This window comes from Seriola dumerili, unplaced genomic scaffold (assembly GCF_002260705.1).
Source record: "Seriola dumerili isolate Sdu_G_001 unplaced genomic scaffold, Sdu_1.0 BDQW01000581.1, whole genome shotgun sequence".
Lineage (NCBI taxonomy): Eukaryota > Metazoa > Chordata > Actinopteri > Carangiformes > Carangidae > Seriola > Seriola dumerili.
In genome coordinates this window covers 466039-483043 of record NW_019174836.1, presented here as the reverse complement: position 1 = coordinate 483043, position 17005 = coordinate 466039, and the positions used below count along the sequence as shown (strand labels likewise).

Here is a 17005-nt window from a genome sequence, read left to right as displayed (position 1 = left end):
AGGAAAGCGTGACATAGTTTTTGATGGACTGTTTAAAAAAGTACTCTGGTTTGTATTAAACAAAGATCTTATAACAATTGTGTTCCTGCCTCTGTCTTGTCTGTGTCTCTCCTCCTCAGAGTTCCGGTTCATGTAGTTTCCAGGAGCAGCAGAGGATCTTGGGGCTGTTTGAGCTTTCTCAGGAATTCAAGCAGCAGCACTACCTCGCGGGGCTGCTGCTGACAGAGCTCAGTGCCGCCCTAGACATGGAATCAGAGGGGTATGGAAACACAACCACTTTCAAGTTGTTCCCAAGATATTACCTTGTTATTACAAGGCTGTAATGTAAGTTGACGCTTAACTCGTCTGCTGCAAGTCACGCAAGTTACTGTTTTAATCTTTTATTTCAGAGAAAGATAAGATGCCAGGCTAAATTAAAAAAATGTAAAAATGTTCTCTTCATTTTCAGTAATGCATTTAGAATGTCCGTGTGTGTGTTCACAGGGGAAAGGTCCAGAGAAAGGCCATCAATGCCATCTATAGCCTGCTGTGTTCTCATGATCTTGACCATCGCTGTATTAAACCTGAGGTCAGAGCCAAGGTGGCTGCTCTCTACCTCCCCCTGGTGGGCATTATCATTGACTCCACCAATTATCTGGACTTCACTGGTAAACACACACACACACACACACACACACACACACACACACACACACACACACATAGGTTTCATACGCGCTCATTCAGTTGTATGCACTTGAAGCCCTTGTTGGTCTATAAAGTTCATGTCATCTCATCATTTTTTTGCTCATATGGTACATACAGACTTAACTTCCCCGTGGTAAACTTGGTAAAACACTTGCAATTTTTAAGAACAAAAGAAAATATGCCCATTCTTAAGAGTTGGTGATATGGTATGATAAGCCTACTGTATTTTCACAAAAGACAAACTGGAATTTGCCCTTTGCCTTTACTGGAAAACTCAGTTAAACAGGTTCTTCTATCCACTGTTATGTAACTTTGTTTTAATTTTGCTTTTTTATCTGCGAGTGTTTCTAACTGTATTTAACTGCAATTAAACATCTATATATGGATGTGTTAAAGCTTGATTCCTGTGTCTATTTTAACTTTGATAAAGACACAGGAATGTCAAAACTTTTGCACAGTTGAGGTTCTGCGCTCCAGTCGTCTCCTTCAGTTTAACATATTTGACCCCTGTTTGTCTCTGTAGTTTCTGACACACGCAGTGGGAAAAACAAAACGGGCGGACCTGAGGATGACCTTGAAAATGTCCCACCCATCAATCAGTCTGTTGCCATGGCGATCGCTGGAAACCCCTTCAACACACTGGGACGGAATGTTCTCGTTTCCATGGCATCAATGGTAAAATTCTGAATTAATTTTGTCATCTGGGGGTAATAACTGAGTTATGGTATGCTTTTCATTGTTTTTAAAAGTTCAAAAGTGCATCTGTGGATGTGTTTGTGTGATTGTATCTGTAAGTATTCTGCTTCCTAACAGGTGAGCTGCACTGACGTAGATTGATTAGCTGTCAGAGCCGCACACACACTTCATCCATCCTGAAAAATCACACACCCAGACATACACACACACACACACACACACACGCTCACATCTTCAGGAGATGGTTTATGGGCAGGCATTGCCATCATAAGTGAACAGGGTCGTCCTCCCTGACAAACACATCCATCAAGTGTAGCTACAGCAACAACACTACAACTGAACACTGCCATTCTCTTCCTCTTCCTCTGCTGCTTCTTTCCAAGGGATGAATCAGTTCCTTGTAACATGAAATACTGTTGTGGAAAAACTGATTTTCACACAACTGAGCCATCGGCCTGGTATCCATCACAAATCCAAACATGGCCTTCAGAGTACTTGTTCCTCATTTTCAGGCTGTTCCCCCTTCAAACAATGTTTGAATCCTTTTCTCTTAGCAACAGAAACGTTTTTTTAACGTGAAACATATTTTCATATACACAAGTGATGTTTTTGATTAAATGCTACAAATATTTGACGTTGGTTCTGCTGAGCTTCACTCAGTCCTGATGTGAAACAGATACCTGGAAACCAGGTTCTAGGTGGGACACCTTGAGCACTTGGAGGTTAATGACTACATTTATCAAAGGTGCCACACAGTGAAGCAGCAGTGGCCCTCTATAGTAGCGATTCATCATCACACAAATGAAGGTAAATCAATCTGCAGTAGATTTAACGCCTATTAAGGGGAAGAGAACAATACTTCACTAAATCCAGTGAGAAAGAACTGTCCCGCCATGTTTGTGGTTTAAAGAAGCTTGTGAATGATATAGGGTTACTTTGACAGATACACTTGTTATATACACCCTGCCTATAATGGGCAAAGAGAGTGCAGGTGCTCTCTCTCTTCAGTGAGAGGCACATTATACTACATCATGCTGCATATCTGTCTCTCTCCTCTCCCCTTCCCAGCATGGTAAATCCGTAGCCACCCTGGCAGCAGACACCAGTCGCCACCTGTTGGTGTGTTTCCTGTGGGTGATGAAGAACGCTGATAGGAGTCTAATTCAGCGCTGGACTGTAGACATGCCTCCTTCACAGCTCAACAAGCTATTGGAGCTCCTCACTATCTGTGTGTCCTGCTTTGAGTACAGGGTCAGTTCGCTCATTTATTGACTAGTTTTGCAATGTTTTGTGTCGGTGAAGTTGCAACAGTCAGTTAAATTCATTTAATGTTCATAAAAACACGTATGGAAACTCTGCATCAGGCATGGCTGTGTATTTGTATGTCTTGTCTGCATGTGCATTGATTATAACAAAATATTCCAACTCTACGCACGTTGTGTTCGCACCTCGTGAACATGCGTGTATGTGTGTTTGTAGGGTAAACAGAGCAGTGATAAAGTGAGCACCCAGGCCTTACAGAAATCTCAGCAGGCCAAGCTGCAGCTGGAAGAAGCCCTGCTGAGAGGAATGGGAGCCCGCGGGGAAATGATGAAACGAGTTGGAGGTAGAGCATTTCCCTGCACTTTAAGGGACACAACTTGGAATTGCTTTTCTGTCGCATTTAGAATTGCAGTATTTCAAAGTTTTGCACATGAACTAACTAGTGAGCAAACTTTCAAAATCTTATCAGTAGTTTGTAAATGGAAAGAACAAGTCTCAGGTTACTCAGTCTTCCTGTGAAAGTCAGGAATTTTGTAATAAAAATGTACTGTGGTGGTGTACTGTAGGGGAAAAAGTAAACATTTGATCACTGTGAAAATATAGTTTAAATTGTCTAATTTTTATCAGCAATCTCTTTCACAATTCACATGATTTGCTATTTGCACTGCAATAAAATAGAGTGCATGGGTTCTAGTGATACTGTTTAGTGTGTAATCTGTACTCGACCTAATGTATATAATAGTTTTCGTACAAGCTGATTTCTTAAATCGTGATGATTATCTGCTTTTGAACCCTTAGCAGGAATGGATAGGACCATGGGTCAGAGAGAGAACCTGCGCTGGAGAAAAGACCTCACTCAGTGGAGACAGACCAACGACAAACAGGATAAGTATGTTATGAGAATTGTGTCTGTCTGCTTCCTGGTTTATTTTGCTTCGTTTGTGCCTGTCTGTCTTGCTCACAGCCTATCGTAATCTATATGTATTTTTTTGCTTCTCTCTGGATATCTATCTCACTTTCATCACCTTCCATTAGGACTAAAGCAGAGTTGGACCAGGAGGCTCTGATCAGTGGCAACTTGGCCACAGAGACCAACCTCATAGTGCTGGATCTGCTGGAGACCATCGTACAGGTCAGACAACACTGCCCATTACCTGAACCCATGCAGTATCTTCCTACACTGTGTGGACTGTTACAATACAGAACATATATTTTATGTACACATAATCCAGCCCAGCAATAACTACTAATTTTCTCATGTTGTGGTGTTACTATTTGTTATCTTACACTATATTATAAAGTTTTTGTAATATTTCATCTGCAGTGGGTGGTAGTGCTTTCAAGCCATTTCTCAATGACGGAAAGTCAACGAGAAATTATCTTTCATTAGCAAGACCTATTAAAAAATCGATTTATGTGCTTGCATAATTGATGTACCAATAAAGTTCCTCACTGGGTATTGAAATGGTCCCGGTTCAGCTTTCTTTAGAATGGTTTGAAAGCACTAAGCCAAACCAGAGAAGTCTCATATAGTGTGTTATCACTTTGTGAATCACCATAAAACAGAGGAGAAAACTGGTCGCGTAGAACACAAAGACGGCTTAATATACTGTCCACACACGCAGCGCTTTTTAATCTTGGCTCAAAACATATCATAGACTGCACATTAAATCTTTGTGTTGTAAAGGTCAGTTGTGTGCTTTCTATCTTAAAACATTTGCTTTTTGCTCTCAAGTGCATCCGCAGGTGTTGTCATATGTCACATGTGATTTGTTCATTCTTCCATCTGTCTCATGTCCAGGCGGTGCCATTAGCTGAGTGTAAGGACAACGTGGTTGGCGGGGTGTTGAAGGTGTTGCTCCACTCACTTACCTGCAACCAGAGTACAACTTTCCTCTCTCACACCTTCAGCACACTCAGAGCGCTTGTTGTCAAGGTACTTTCGTTATGAGATGTGTGTGTGTGTGTGTGTGTGTGTGTGCGTTTGTGTGCTTTTTGTGACAGTTCAGGAGGAGGTGTGTGGGTTGATGTGTTTACATGAGCAGTATCTGTGTCTAAATTAAATGCTCTTATTTGTTTGTGGGGGCGGAAAACTGCTGATACAAGCCAGAGTATTTATATATATATATATATATATATATATGCCTGTGTGTGTGTGTGTATCTGTGTATGCTACCTTGTGTCTCTGGTATTATATTATTTGTCTGCATGTGCGTGTTTCTGTGTAGTTTGGGGACCTGCTGTTTGAAGAGGAGGCGGAGCAGTGTGCGGACCTGTGCCAGAAGGTGCTTCAGTACTGCAGTAGCCCTGTTGATGAGAACAGGAGCCAGGCCTGTGCCACCCTCTATCTCATCATGAGATACAGCTACAGTAATGCCAGTGTAAGCAGACACACAAACACACACAAACACACACACACGCGCGCACACGCACACACACACAGACACACACACACACACACACACACACACACATATAATCACATACAAAAGATGTTCCTGTGTTTATGTTCCAATGGGTTGTAAGGACGCGCGCACACACAAAGCAAATGTCGGGCATGTGTTACCTTTCTGTCAGATAAAACCTTATCTAACATCTGAGCTTGCAGAAGAAATTGCATTTATGTCAGATTAAACTTAATTTAAGTGCACATGAGAGTTCAGAATTGCTTATGATACATGTGTTCATGAAGACACACAGAAGCAGGGAGTCACACACATCTTATCCCATCTTCTCCGCTTTTCCCCTCCTGCTCGGCTTTAATGTCTTTTCCATGTCTATTTTGAGCGTGCCGCAGAAAGTTTCTGCTGAAGGATGTGTCTCCGAGTAGGGAGCAGAGAGATATGTCACTGTCTGCCTCCCCATGTTCCTACCCCTCTTTAACTAATGACAGCCAGACCTCTGTGTGTGTGTGTGTGTGTGTGTGTGTGTGTGTGTGTGTGTGTGTGTGTGTGGGTGTGTGTGTGTGTGTGTCAGTACATATGTATGTGTGAATATGTAAGTATATGTGCATCAAGGGCAGGGAAAGAGAGAGCGAACATGAAAGGGGCGGAAAGGAGGAGATCATGATGGAGATAGAGCAGTTTTTTTTTTTTTTGCCAGAGGTGAAGCAGTGATGGAGGGAAGTAAAAATGAAAAAATAGATAATCGAGAAGAGACAGATCTGAAGGAACGAAGGTTTGGGATAGAGTATCTTCTTTCATTTTCTCTGCTGGTTCGATAACCCCTGTTGCAGTCGATATTTCCTGTGTTTACAGTCTGTACTCTTTAATGAAAGTCAGACACCAGCCTGTGGAGCATGCTTGCGCGCACACACACACACACACACACACACACTCACACACACACACACACACACACAATATCTCCAGTTTAAAGAGAGTATTTCCCCTCTGCGTGTCCCAGCATATGTTTGTTTATATGGTGTATACAAATGGAGCTGTGATCTGAATTAGCGTAGCAGCCGTATGACTCATTCATACAGAACTTACTCTCCTCTTCCTTTGTTTACGTTTTTATCCCTTCATCCACCCTCCTCTTGCTCTCTTGTCTGTCACACACACATTTTTTTTCCCTCTCTCCATCCCTTCAATTTTAGACTGTGGTAAAAAAAGGAGAAAAATTTTTTTTTTCTTTTTTTTTCCCTAGAAATGGAACAAATTATAAAAAATAATACAACAAAAAAAAAGATACCTGTGGTTAAAATGCGTCCAATTATGAAAAGGTTGGAAATAAAGCTAAAGGAAAAGAGACAGATGATAAAGAAAAACAAAGAGGGTTATGTGTTGACTTAAGCTCATTTAGGTTCCCATTGAACACACACACACACACACACACACACACACACACACTGCCCGCGTACACACTGAGTTAGAGGGCAGTGATGGGTGGTTAGGCTCTGGCTCCATGCTCAGTTGAACAGAATGGGGCCGTAGAGATGATCCATGGGTGATTATGTCTCTGCTAATGGGAGATCATTTCCCGCTTAGCTGGTCATGCTGGAGATAGATGGGACTTCACACATACACGAGCACACACATACACTCTCTCTCACACATGCACACGGCCCTCACTGCAGAGGATGGAGGGGTGTTTGTCAGGCCTGTTATCTCGGACAGGTAGTTTGAAAAAGGGAGAGACGAGGCAAGGGACTGAAAGTGAGGAGAGAAAACAATAAAAACAGGTCGAGTCGAAAAAGATTTTTTTACTGAATGTTAGAAAATCCTCCATACATCCAACAATTTCACACACACGGCAAAGTACAATATGTAAGCATTTTGATTTTCAATTTATTCTACAATTTATTTTACAAGTATGTTCTGCTGGCCTCCTGATATGTTCCAAGAATAGAGTATGTTTGATGAAGTAGTTCATTATTTAGAATGATTAGCTCTGCCTCTATACAGATATAGATATAGATACAACATCAACTCACAGAATGAGTGGTACGAGTTGTAAGGAAGAGCAATATAAGCATTTCTATGTCCTATATTTTGCTTTTTTTTATTGTATAATGTAAATTATGTGATTGAGGACATTTTCAAAGACTATTATGAAATTTGAAGCATGTACCTCGGACCTGCGGATGGCCTGTCTCTGATAGAGAGCCTCTTTTGCTGAAGTAGATACATGCACTGGTCATTATTGGAGGTTTTATGGTAGCTGAGCAATTTAGAGGCAAAATGTAGTCATAAAGGGGCAGAAGAGGGAATTGTCCTATTCATGCAAAGCTGGATTTGCCTCTTATGTGTAAATGTGCTATGTCTAGCCATTGAATATATTACATTTCCTTCTTTGGCTTGAAGAGAAGGCATCAAAGGGAAAAAGTTTTCATTGTGGAATCTGTGGAAATCCATAGTCGCATGAAATTCGTCCTTACAGAGCTTCAGTTTCACACTAGAAATGTGCACTTTGTCTCGCTGTATGAAGCAAACACTAAATGTGAAACACTGACATTCACCGAGGTTCCCTCTCTCTTGGTCAGAACTTCTCACGGGTGAAGATGCAGGTCACCATGTCTCTGGCCTCGCTGGTGGGCAAGTCATCCGACTTTCAGGAGGAATACTTAAGACGCTCGCTCCGTACCATCTTAGCCTACGCAGAGGAGGATACTGAGATGCAGAACACTCAGCTGCCCTCGCAGGTACAAAACAGTACGCACAATCGCACAAACACGCACACACAACTACTGCATTACATCGCTGATATTGATCATATTGTGGCTCCGTGCCTGCCCTGTGTGTTCGTCTGTGTTATCAGGTGGATGAGCTTCTAAGAAACCTGAACAGTATTTTGTCGGACACAGTGAAAATGAGGGAGTTCCAGGAGGACCCTGAGATGCTCATGGACCTCATGTACAGGTTAGAAACAAAAAGGCTGTCTCCTTGTTTCTGTCTGTCTCTGGTGTGTCTGTCTCTTAATGTCTCCCTCTCTCCTCTCCTCTCTTTCTCTCATCAATGTGGTTTCTCTCTATGTTGCGCTGCTGGTTTCTATTTCTCTGTGGTCGGGGCTGTTTTGCCTCTATTTGCTGCCCTCACTATGGTAACCATGTGGTAGCAGTTTAGTCTTCTGATCTGGCTTTGTGTGTATGCAGATGCAAACAGTGTGTGTGTGTGTGTGTGTGTGTGTGTGTGTGTGTGTGTGTATTTGAGTTTGTGTGTATGTGTGCGTGTGTGTGTGTGTGTGTGTGTGTGAAAACACTGAGACAAAGAGAGCATACATGTGCTGTATGTTGATTTAGGCACTTTACCTCAACATGCTCTAATGTCACCTACATGTATCATTTATCATGCACCTTTCTGTTTGAGTTCTGGTCGCAGTGACCTGGTGAGTGTCTGACAGTCGTGCAGAATGACTTTACACATTTACCTACACTCATCCCAGCATTTACCTCCAAGCTCCCAAACACACACAGGTCATTGATGCAAAAGACATTTGGTCTCCAGATGCTTGAATTCATTTGGAAGTATAGTAGAGTGACTCACCTGCTTTAAAAATACATTTTCATGTGTTCAGTGTTGTACACGTATTCCAGTGTTGTTAGGCTAATGATTATTCATACGTTCCATGAACAGAAAAACATTTTCCATGTTTTTTGTTCACGATAAAACCCACTTATCTGCTGAACTCACTCTCATGCACACATTTTGTTTTGAGATATTTGCTGTCCATTTGTCCATATATTGTACATTTACATATATTTATGCCTATATTGTAATTAAATTAACTCATCTGCTTCAGTTTGGTCAGGAATATTAATCGATCTCCCTCATATTTTTTTTACATTACAAATGTGTTAAGCTGTTATTTATTTACTTTGTTTTATTTTTATTTCTATTTTTTATTCCAAAATATATGGATATAAATGTTGTCACTGACATTTTCAGCATAAACATTTCTGCAGTTAATCCACATGTTTAACTACCACTGCACCATCTGCATTATCTTGTCTATGTTTATTTGTGAAGTGTGTCACAGTTTTCTTAGCCTGTTTATGATTTCTGTTTTGTATATATTGTTGCAACTTAGTTTTTATACAGCCTTTTTGGCTCAGTCATAATTGGGAAAGAGATTTTAATCTTAATGAGGCTTTTACCTGGTTCAATAAAGGAAAAGGAAAAGAAGGAAAAAAAAACCAAAAAAAAAAACAACAGACAAATACCCTCCTGCTCCTTCCTCCCCAGGATAGCGAAGGGCTATCAGACATCTCCTGACCTCCGTCTGACCTGGCTGCAGAACATGGCAGAGAAGCACAGCAACAGGAAGTGTTACACTGAGTCGGCCATGTGTCTGGTCCATGCTGCTGCCCTGGTGGCCGAGTACCTCAGCATGCTGGAGGATCACAAGTACCTGCCTGTTGGGAGTGTCACCTTCCAGGTAGACAAGACAAATATTGATATATTCATAGGAATTAAAAGTAAACACATGTTAAGGCTGACTGCAAAAAAAAAAAAAAAAAGAGCAACAGTTACGCTCACACAAAATAACCATTCATCATTTGTTTGTTGTGGCTGTCGGTTGGTTTGTTGAGCGGAGGCAAACCCTCCCCTCCACAACACACCACATCACACATCTCCCCACGGATTACTTCCAAATTTGGTTGTGCGTGTCCAGAGGGGGGAGCTGTACACTCATAACGTCAACATGTAAATATGGTCCCCTGGTAGCTCTGCTTAACACAATGCCTTTGAAGATGAAAAGGGGGGGGGGGGCAAATGTGCTCCTGTGGGAACATATGAACAGTCTGTTCCTCTGAACTGAAAACAAACAGTTATAACAGTATCTATGATGATAATGTCATCAATGAGCTGTGTCACACACAAGACCTCTGTGGCGCTCTGGTACAGGACGGTCTAACCTGCAGCAGTCAGCAGGTCATTGATTGGATGGTCATCAAATTAGCTCCTTTTCCCACTGTAGGACATGTCCTTTTAAAGCCAGCCACGTGATTGATTATTTGATTAAGAGGGCTAATTGATTGATTAGCTGACTGATTTTTCTCCTCAGAACATCTCTCCCAACGTGCTTGAGGAGTCGGCGGTGTCAGATGACATCCTGTCCCCGGACGAGGACGGGGTGTGTTCGGGACGCTACTTCACGGAGGCCGGCCTGGTGGGATTGCTTGAGCAAGCTGCTGAGCTCTTCAGCAATGTGAGACAATGAAGCTGCACCGATTCTCTGATATTTATGTTTAGGATTAAATGTAAAAACTCCTATCTGTGTCCCAAATCCATACTATATACTAATTCTTATCAAGTTTTCAGTGTGGTGAATGAACTATACTCAAAACAATGTATGTTTTTTGAGTGTGCCGTGGTTGGACACTATTCTCCCATTATATAAGGAAATCATGGAGTTTCTCACAATTGGGAAAAGTAAAAGTGGGGAAACTAATTTTAGTTGTCGGTGAAACAGCTTCAGGGACATACAGTTCTTTGCAAAACATTTTGTTATCTCATTCTGATTTTAATTGGCAGTGTCATTCTAAAGTCGCAGTTTGGTTGCCATTTCACTTTGCATGCATTGCATCATTTCATGCTAATATTCTACAGTAAAGTCTGCTGATTTCATTTCTAACTGCTATTTTAACAATTTATTAGGATGATTTACATAATTATATAGACACATATATATACATAAATATATTCCGTGTCTTATTTCACTACATAACACTGAGTGTGTTGCGTGTAGTCCAAGTGGGCATTTAAGTGGACCAAAGAACCACCGAGTTCATTGTTAATGCTGAAAATAAGTTACAGTGGGTAGTATGGCTTTAGGACTCAGCAAGTGTTTGGGCGGTTGTACCATAGAACCTTTGGTTTATATTTTTAGTGTTAAATGCAAATATTTTCTCTTTATAAACTGTATATGGTCATGCTAACAAGCAGTAATGGCTGTCTCATCAGGGTGGTCTCTACGAGGCGGTGAATGAGGTCTACAAGATCATCATACCAATCCTAGAGGCTCACAGAGATTTCAGAAAACTGGGATCCACTCATGACAAACTACAGAGAGCCTTTGATAACATCCTTCAGAAGGTAATAACTATGTGGTGCTGTAGGGGCTCCTTCACTTATATAATCAATGTTAACACAGAAATTAGAAAACCAGTAAGACACTGTAGTGGATGAGGTATATAGAAGTGTTCCTTTAAAACGAAAAAAAAGACTTTGACATTATTGCGCTCAACAGTAAGAGTTTTTTTTTCCAAAGTGTTTATAGGTATATCAGGTTTTTAAACTAAAGTCTTCAAAGTGTTCTTCACAGTAAAGATCCCATAAAAAGCTATTACCATAATGAGAAAGAATATGTTACTGATGTTATACTGATTAAAGACTAGTATAAAACCTTCTCTGTGTTTCCCTGCAGGGCCATAAGAGGATGTTTGGAACCTATTTCCGGGTGGGTTTTTATGGGGCCAAGTTCGGCGACCTGGACGAACGAGAATTCATTTACAAGGAGCCAGGGATCACACATCTGCCTGAGATATCGCACAGGCTGGAGGTACAAATGTGTGACTGCGGTGGAATGAAAGGAGGGAAAGAAGGTGCCTGACTGGGCTAGTGAAATCCGATAATGACTGAGAGACTCTTGAGTGAACAGAATGACTGAGGGCAAGACTCACAATCATTCATTTGTTTTTAATGATTTTCTTTTTTTAGCGAGCGTGGAAACCTTGGCATTCATTTACATGCTTAAAGGGAGAAATAACGTCATGAAGAGGAATACAATGTCAGCCTCACCCTTGGATTAAATAACTCAGTTATATGCTTATAGCCTTGAGGGACAGTGAAATCTGTATGACATTTGCCAAGAAGCTCATACTAGACTATAACTATGTTATGGGTGATAGTGTATAGTAACTACACAGTTTCTCTCACTCCTAGAACTTCTACAGCCAGTGTATGGGGGAGGACACGTTGGTGATGATCAAGGACTCTACACCAGTGGACAGAAAACAACTCAACCCCAACAAGGTAGGAGACCATAATGTCACACCACCGATTGCTACTACAGGTCTGTCTGTACTGTCATTATTACACAATGATCTTACTGGTTAAATTCAATCTTTGCAAATGCTAATTTTATGTCGCTAACATTAGATAAATAAGGAAATAGTACATTTTGGTTATACTTCGTCAACACAGAACCAAACTACAGTAGAGTGTATGTTATGTACAGTAGTAGGTATGGTAAGCATGGATTATAGTATTATAAACAGTAATGTGAATATTGATATATGTACAGAATATGGGAAGTTACAAAAAATGTATTAATTTTAACAGGCAGAAAATGTCTAGACAAGAAAAATCATGTTATATACAGATACAGTATTAGTATTTCCTAATGTAAACATGTAAAGAACGAGCACATTTAGATTTATGCAGAGAATTGTTGAAACGAAATGTCAAAAACTGTCTGAAGAGGAGAACAAATGTGTGTGTGTGTGTGTGTGTGTGTGTACATGAATAACAACAGTCCTAAAAATAAAGATTGGTCCAGAGGGGAGGAATGCAACAATCAGCCTAGAACAGTATGACGAGGCACTGCACTGATGTGTCTCCCTTCAGCATCCTCCCTGCTGGCTGAGGCTAAGGCTGTTAAGAAAGGCAGCACTGTACACTCTGATGGCTGCTGGCAAAATAAATAAATACATACATACATTAAAAAAGAAAAAGAAAAGCAAAGCAAAAAGCACTGAGTTTTTATCACAGCTACAGCCTGGTTTTATGAATAAAAGACAAACTAAACCACCCCTCCTCTCCAGGCATATATCCAGATCACTTACGTGGAGCCCTACTTTGATGACTATGAGATGAAAGACCGGCTGACAAACTTTGAGAAGAACTTCAACCTGCGGCGCTTCATGTACACCACGCCCTTCACCAAGAGCGGACGGCCACGTGGCGAGCTGAACGAGCAATACAAGAGGAAGACCATCCTCACCACCATGCACGCCTTCCCCTACGTCAAAACTCGCATCAACGTCATCCAGAAAGAGGAGGTAAGAGCCAGACACAGGGTGTAGAAGATATAGTGGCTTTTAAGACCGTTTCTCCACATTTGTCGCTTGATGATTGCAGCAACATATTTGAGCAGTATTATCTGACTTTTGCTTCCAGTTTGACCTGACTCCTATTGAAGTGGCCATAGAGGACATGCAGAAGAAGACTAGAGAACTGGCAGTTGCCACACACAGAGAACAGCCTGATGCTAAGATGTTACAGATGCTGCTACAAGGCTCCGTGGGAGCCACTGTTAACCAGGTAACATATGAGCATTGCAGGGATTTTGTGAATGAAGGCACTGCTTCCATATTACACTACTGTCTGTCTGCTGATATTACAGCTTAAATGATCTCATACACGTTTAACCAATAGTGGCTGCTCTCTTATCATACATGGCCCTTTTGTCCCCTGAGTGTTCCTTCTTAATGTGCAGGGGAAAAATAAGCCAGAATAATTTACCTCTATTTGTCTTATCACATTTACAGTTTCCATTGTAGTCTGCAGGTGGGAGACATGACAGTGATCACACATCAAAGCCTTCACCTCATCCATAACCCTAATCCTTCCTTTGCTTTTCCCCTGATTTTGTTAAAACGTCAATTCATGGCCCCTCTCCCTTTCATGTCCCTGCTGCACGGCATGCTGAACCGGAGGTCTCTTTGATCTGATAGCTTCCAGGTCCTGCCAGCATGGTGAATGTTGGAGTAATGATGAAGCTAGCTACAGCGTCTCCGCTCCCTCCCCATATGCTTTATCTTCCAGCGTCTAATCTGACAGGTCCCTCGCTCCGACCTGATGGTTGTATACATAACGCTAATGCTCAGCAACTCTGTAAACATATAACTCTTGACTGTAATCAGCACAGGAGACTGGGTTTCTGTGTCTGGGTCCACAGCTCTGTCACGGAGGGACTGAGGCCCAGGCCAAATGCGTTTATGATGCTAATCAGAGCTGTTTAACTGTGCCTGTCGTGATGCAGGCGCTGTGCAAGTGTGCTGTGGTTTTATGATGGATATAAGTTAGGCTAACAAGATCTCATACTGGGCAAATGGGAGCCAAATGGTGGGTGTATGCGGGCTTAGCTCTGACATTAGCCATGCAGGAGGCTAATCATTGGCTCCTTCTCTGATCTCCTCCGTATGTTTAGTTCAGCATCTTGCCCCTTAGCTGCATTAGGCATTCAGTTAGCAAGTCATTTCCCCCTTTCTGAATGAGGGGCATTCTCATCTCTCCTTTGTCCACATACTCTCAAACACTTCCTCTCTTACCTCCTCTCTTTCCTTCCTCCACTCTGTTTTTTTGCTTTCTCTTTCTTTGTCTCTCTAACTCTGTCTCTTTGTTTTTATCCCTCTTCTCCTCCTCTCTCCGCTCCCCTGTTGTAGGGCCCATTGGAGGTGGCCCAGGTCTTCCTGAATGAGATCCCAGCGGACCCAAAGCTCTTCCGTCACCACAATAAACTGCGCCTGTGTTTCAAAGAGTTTATAATGAGGTAAGATGCGATCAAAGAAACACCACCTCGTGACAACACACTGTACCAAAGTTATGCAAAAATGAGGAAAAACATCGCAAAAATAAAAAATTTTCACAGTGAGCCATAAACCTAAAGGAGTTCACCAACTATTTTACTTGAATTTGCATTTCTTCTCTTTATTGTTACCAGTGGCTGGCTCTGGCTCAGTAGGTGGAAGTTTAGAACAATACTTCAAAGGAATTTCTGAGTAGGAAATGCAGTATCTTTGTGAGACTCAACTTAGAAGAAGTGAAAGTCTTCTCCAGGATGCTCTATGTATACACTATTACTGGTGCCAGCGGAGGAAGATAAAAGAGCCGAGTGTCAGTCAAGATGCAGAGATGGAAGTGATAATTGCCACTAAATAGCAAAACAGATGATAGTTAAAGGAATTAAACAGGTAAGGGGATTGTGAATGAATATGACCCATTGTGACAGGGGATATTTTTTTCATTTCCCATATGAAGGTGGAGGATTTTTCCTCATAATATCACTGAGCTGTTTTTCCTCTGAAATTGCAAAGGTTTATTGTTCCCAAGAGTTTCATTATATTTTGAATATTCAGAACATAATTTAAACCATCCTACTCACAGCAATGTGTCTGAGGATATGCTGATTTTGTGTGCCGTGTATGTGAGCGTTTGTGTATTGGTGTGCGCGTGCATGTGCGTGCCATTTCATCTTCTGGGCGTGTGCTGTTTGCCTCCAAAAGGTGGTTTTCATTTTCTAACCCTCATGTCACATTCCAGCTGCCTTGATTGCTACAAGCAGGTTGGCAAATATTTACTGTAATTTCAGAAAGGTTTATTTCCTATTCTAAATCCAGGCAGGCTGGCACTGGACCCTTTGTATGCCAATCTTCTTGACAGTGGCTTTCTTATAAAATCCACTCAGGAAAACACTGTTCTCTCTGTTGGTCATCTTTTTCTCCACTGAGCTGAATCTCTCTCGTCACATACAGAATGCCCCCCTCAGGCATCAGGCCAAACATCCAAACATGTCATCTGCTGTGCAGCTCGTTACTGTAAACACTGATTTTTAATTGCTTAGTCATTACTGTGAGCCGATGCACTGTAATGTTCAGGGTAGGTCCATGCGTTATCCATCAACATTGCAATCGTTAGAATATTCTTACAATATAGATACTGTACGTATCACAACAGTGCAAATTTATGAAAAACTGTGGTGTGCTTCTGTGCAATATGATAAAACTCTACTCACATGTAAAATCCAAACCTGATAACTTACAGTATTTTGTTGAATTTTATTTATGATGATCTTAGAATTATAAATTTGGACAGCTAAATTTTATTAAACCATGACATAATCTTGTATTGTCATGTCATATGATTCGACCAATACACTCACTCACTGATATATGATAGAATTATTCCCTGGTCCTGGCGCAGGGGCAGATAAGCCTTAAAAAAATGTATCAAGATATTTAATTACTGTCTAAAATAAAAAGCAAAGCAAAAAACAGGAGCAACCAACATCTCTTCAAGAAAACCCCTAACTGTACTGAAGTCGAGGAAAATCCACAACTTCTCTTGAGAAATCAGTCAGCACAGTTGTTCTGTGAAAGGAGTCTCGGATGCTACTGTCACTTGTTTTAACTAGTGTATTTATTGCATTTCTGAAACATATTTTCAGATTAAGGCTTGAAGAGAGGAATGTTTGGAGAGGGGGGGGGGTGCTTGATTGATAGGAGTCGCGGCCTGTCACAACCTGCAGTGCTTCGGACAATCTACTTCTAATATCTGACAAAGATGACTATACAGGAAGAGCCAGCCGATCATATAAATGACTGGAGAAAGCACTCTTATGTAGTCAGTTCATAAAAAGAAGGCACCCAAATATTGTAGATACTCATCAGGAGAACTCCTATTAAACACTTCAAACCAAGTCGGATAGAGAGCTACAGATGTTTTTATGGCTAGGGAAAATCCTTTACCCTTGAACTGTCATTAATGCTCATTACCCCACGTGTTTACTGTATACTGTTACACGACATTACAGTTTCCATATTACCCTCATTAAAAGCTAAGAGATAAACTCAGGCATGTGTTTGCAATCATCCCCGTCTCTCTGATTTCCTGCAGACTGCCTTGTATGTTGGCCATTATACATGTCATGATAGAGGACTGCGGGCAGACCCTATGTCTGACCTTTTCTTTTAGTCCAGCTCAAATCTTGTGGTGCTTTATCATACGGCATTCTCCATTTTCCACCACATAAGGGAAAACGAGATTTTTATTTGTTTGGTCATTTGTGAGTTTTTCCTCTGCTGCTCCTGAAACTACGTTTCGAAACAGCCTCATGGGTTATTTACAGTTTAGCT

At 41.3% G+C, this 17005-nt stretch overlaps 1 protein-coding gene across 3 annotated transcripts in view; it reads left to right on the top strand.

The window, feature by feature from the left end:
- Window positions 1-17005, top strand: part of dock8 (dedicator of cytokinesis 8) — a 53504-nt gene that overhangs the window by 33486 nt on the left and 3013 nt on the right. For 2 of the 3 annotated variants that reach the window (XM_022764816.1, XM_022764818.1), the window contains 19 exons: window positions 120-259; window positions 484-647; window positions 1211-1362; window positions 2452-2634; window positions 2863-2989; window positions 3445-3535; window positions 3682-3778; window positions 4448-4582; window positions 4875-5027; window positions 7631-7789; window positions 7906-8006; window positions 9330-9522; window positions 10153-10296; window positions 11052-11183; window positions 11515-11649; window positions 12033-12122; window positions 12914-13150; window positions 13269-13412; window positions 14537-14643. In XM_022764816.1, coding sequence (XP_022620537.1) covers window positions 120-259; window positions 484-647; window positions 1211-1362; window positions 2452-2634; window positions 2863-2989; window positions 3445-3535; window positions 3682-3778; window positions 4448-4582; window positions 4875-5027; window positions 7631-7789; window positions 7906-8006; window positions 9330-9522; window positions 10153-10296; window positions 11052-11183; window positions 11515-11649; window positions 12033-12122; window positions 12914-13150; window positions 13269-13412; window positions 14537-14643 — 2684 coding nt within the window. The remainder of the gene's footprint in view (window positions 1-119; window positions 260-483; window positions 648-1210; window positions 1363-2451; window positions 2635-2862; window positions 2990-3444; window positions 3536-3681; window positions 3779-4447; window positions 4583-4874; window positions 5028-7630; window positions 7790-7905; window positions 8007-9329; window positions 9523-10152; window positions 10297-11051; window positions 11184-11514; window positions 11650-12032; window positions 12123-12913; window positions 13151-13268; window positions 13413-14536; window positions 14644-17005) is intronic. The other variant, XM_022764817.1, reaches the window with a different exon arrangement.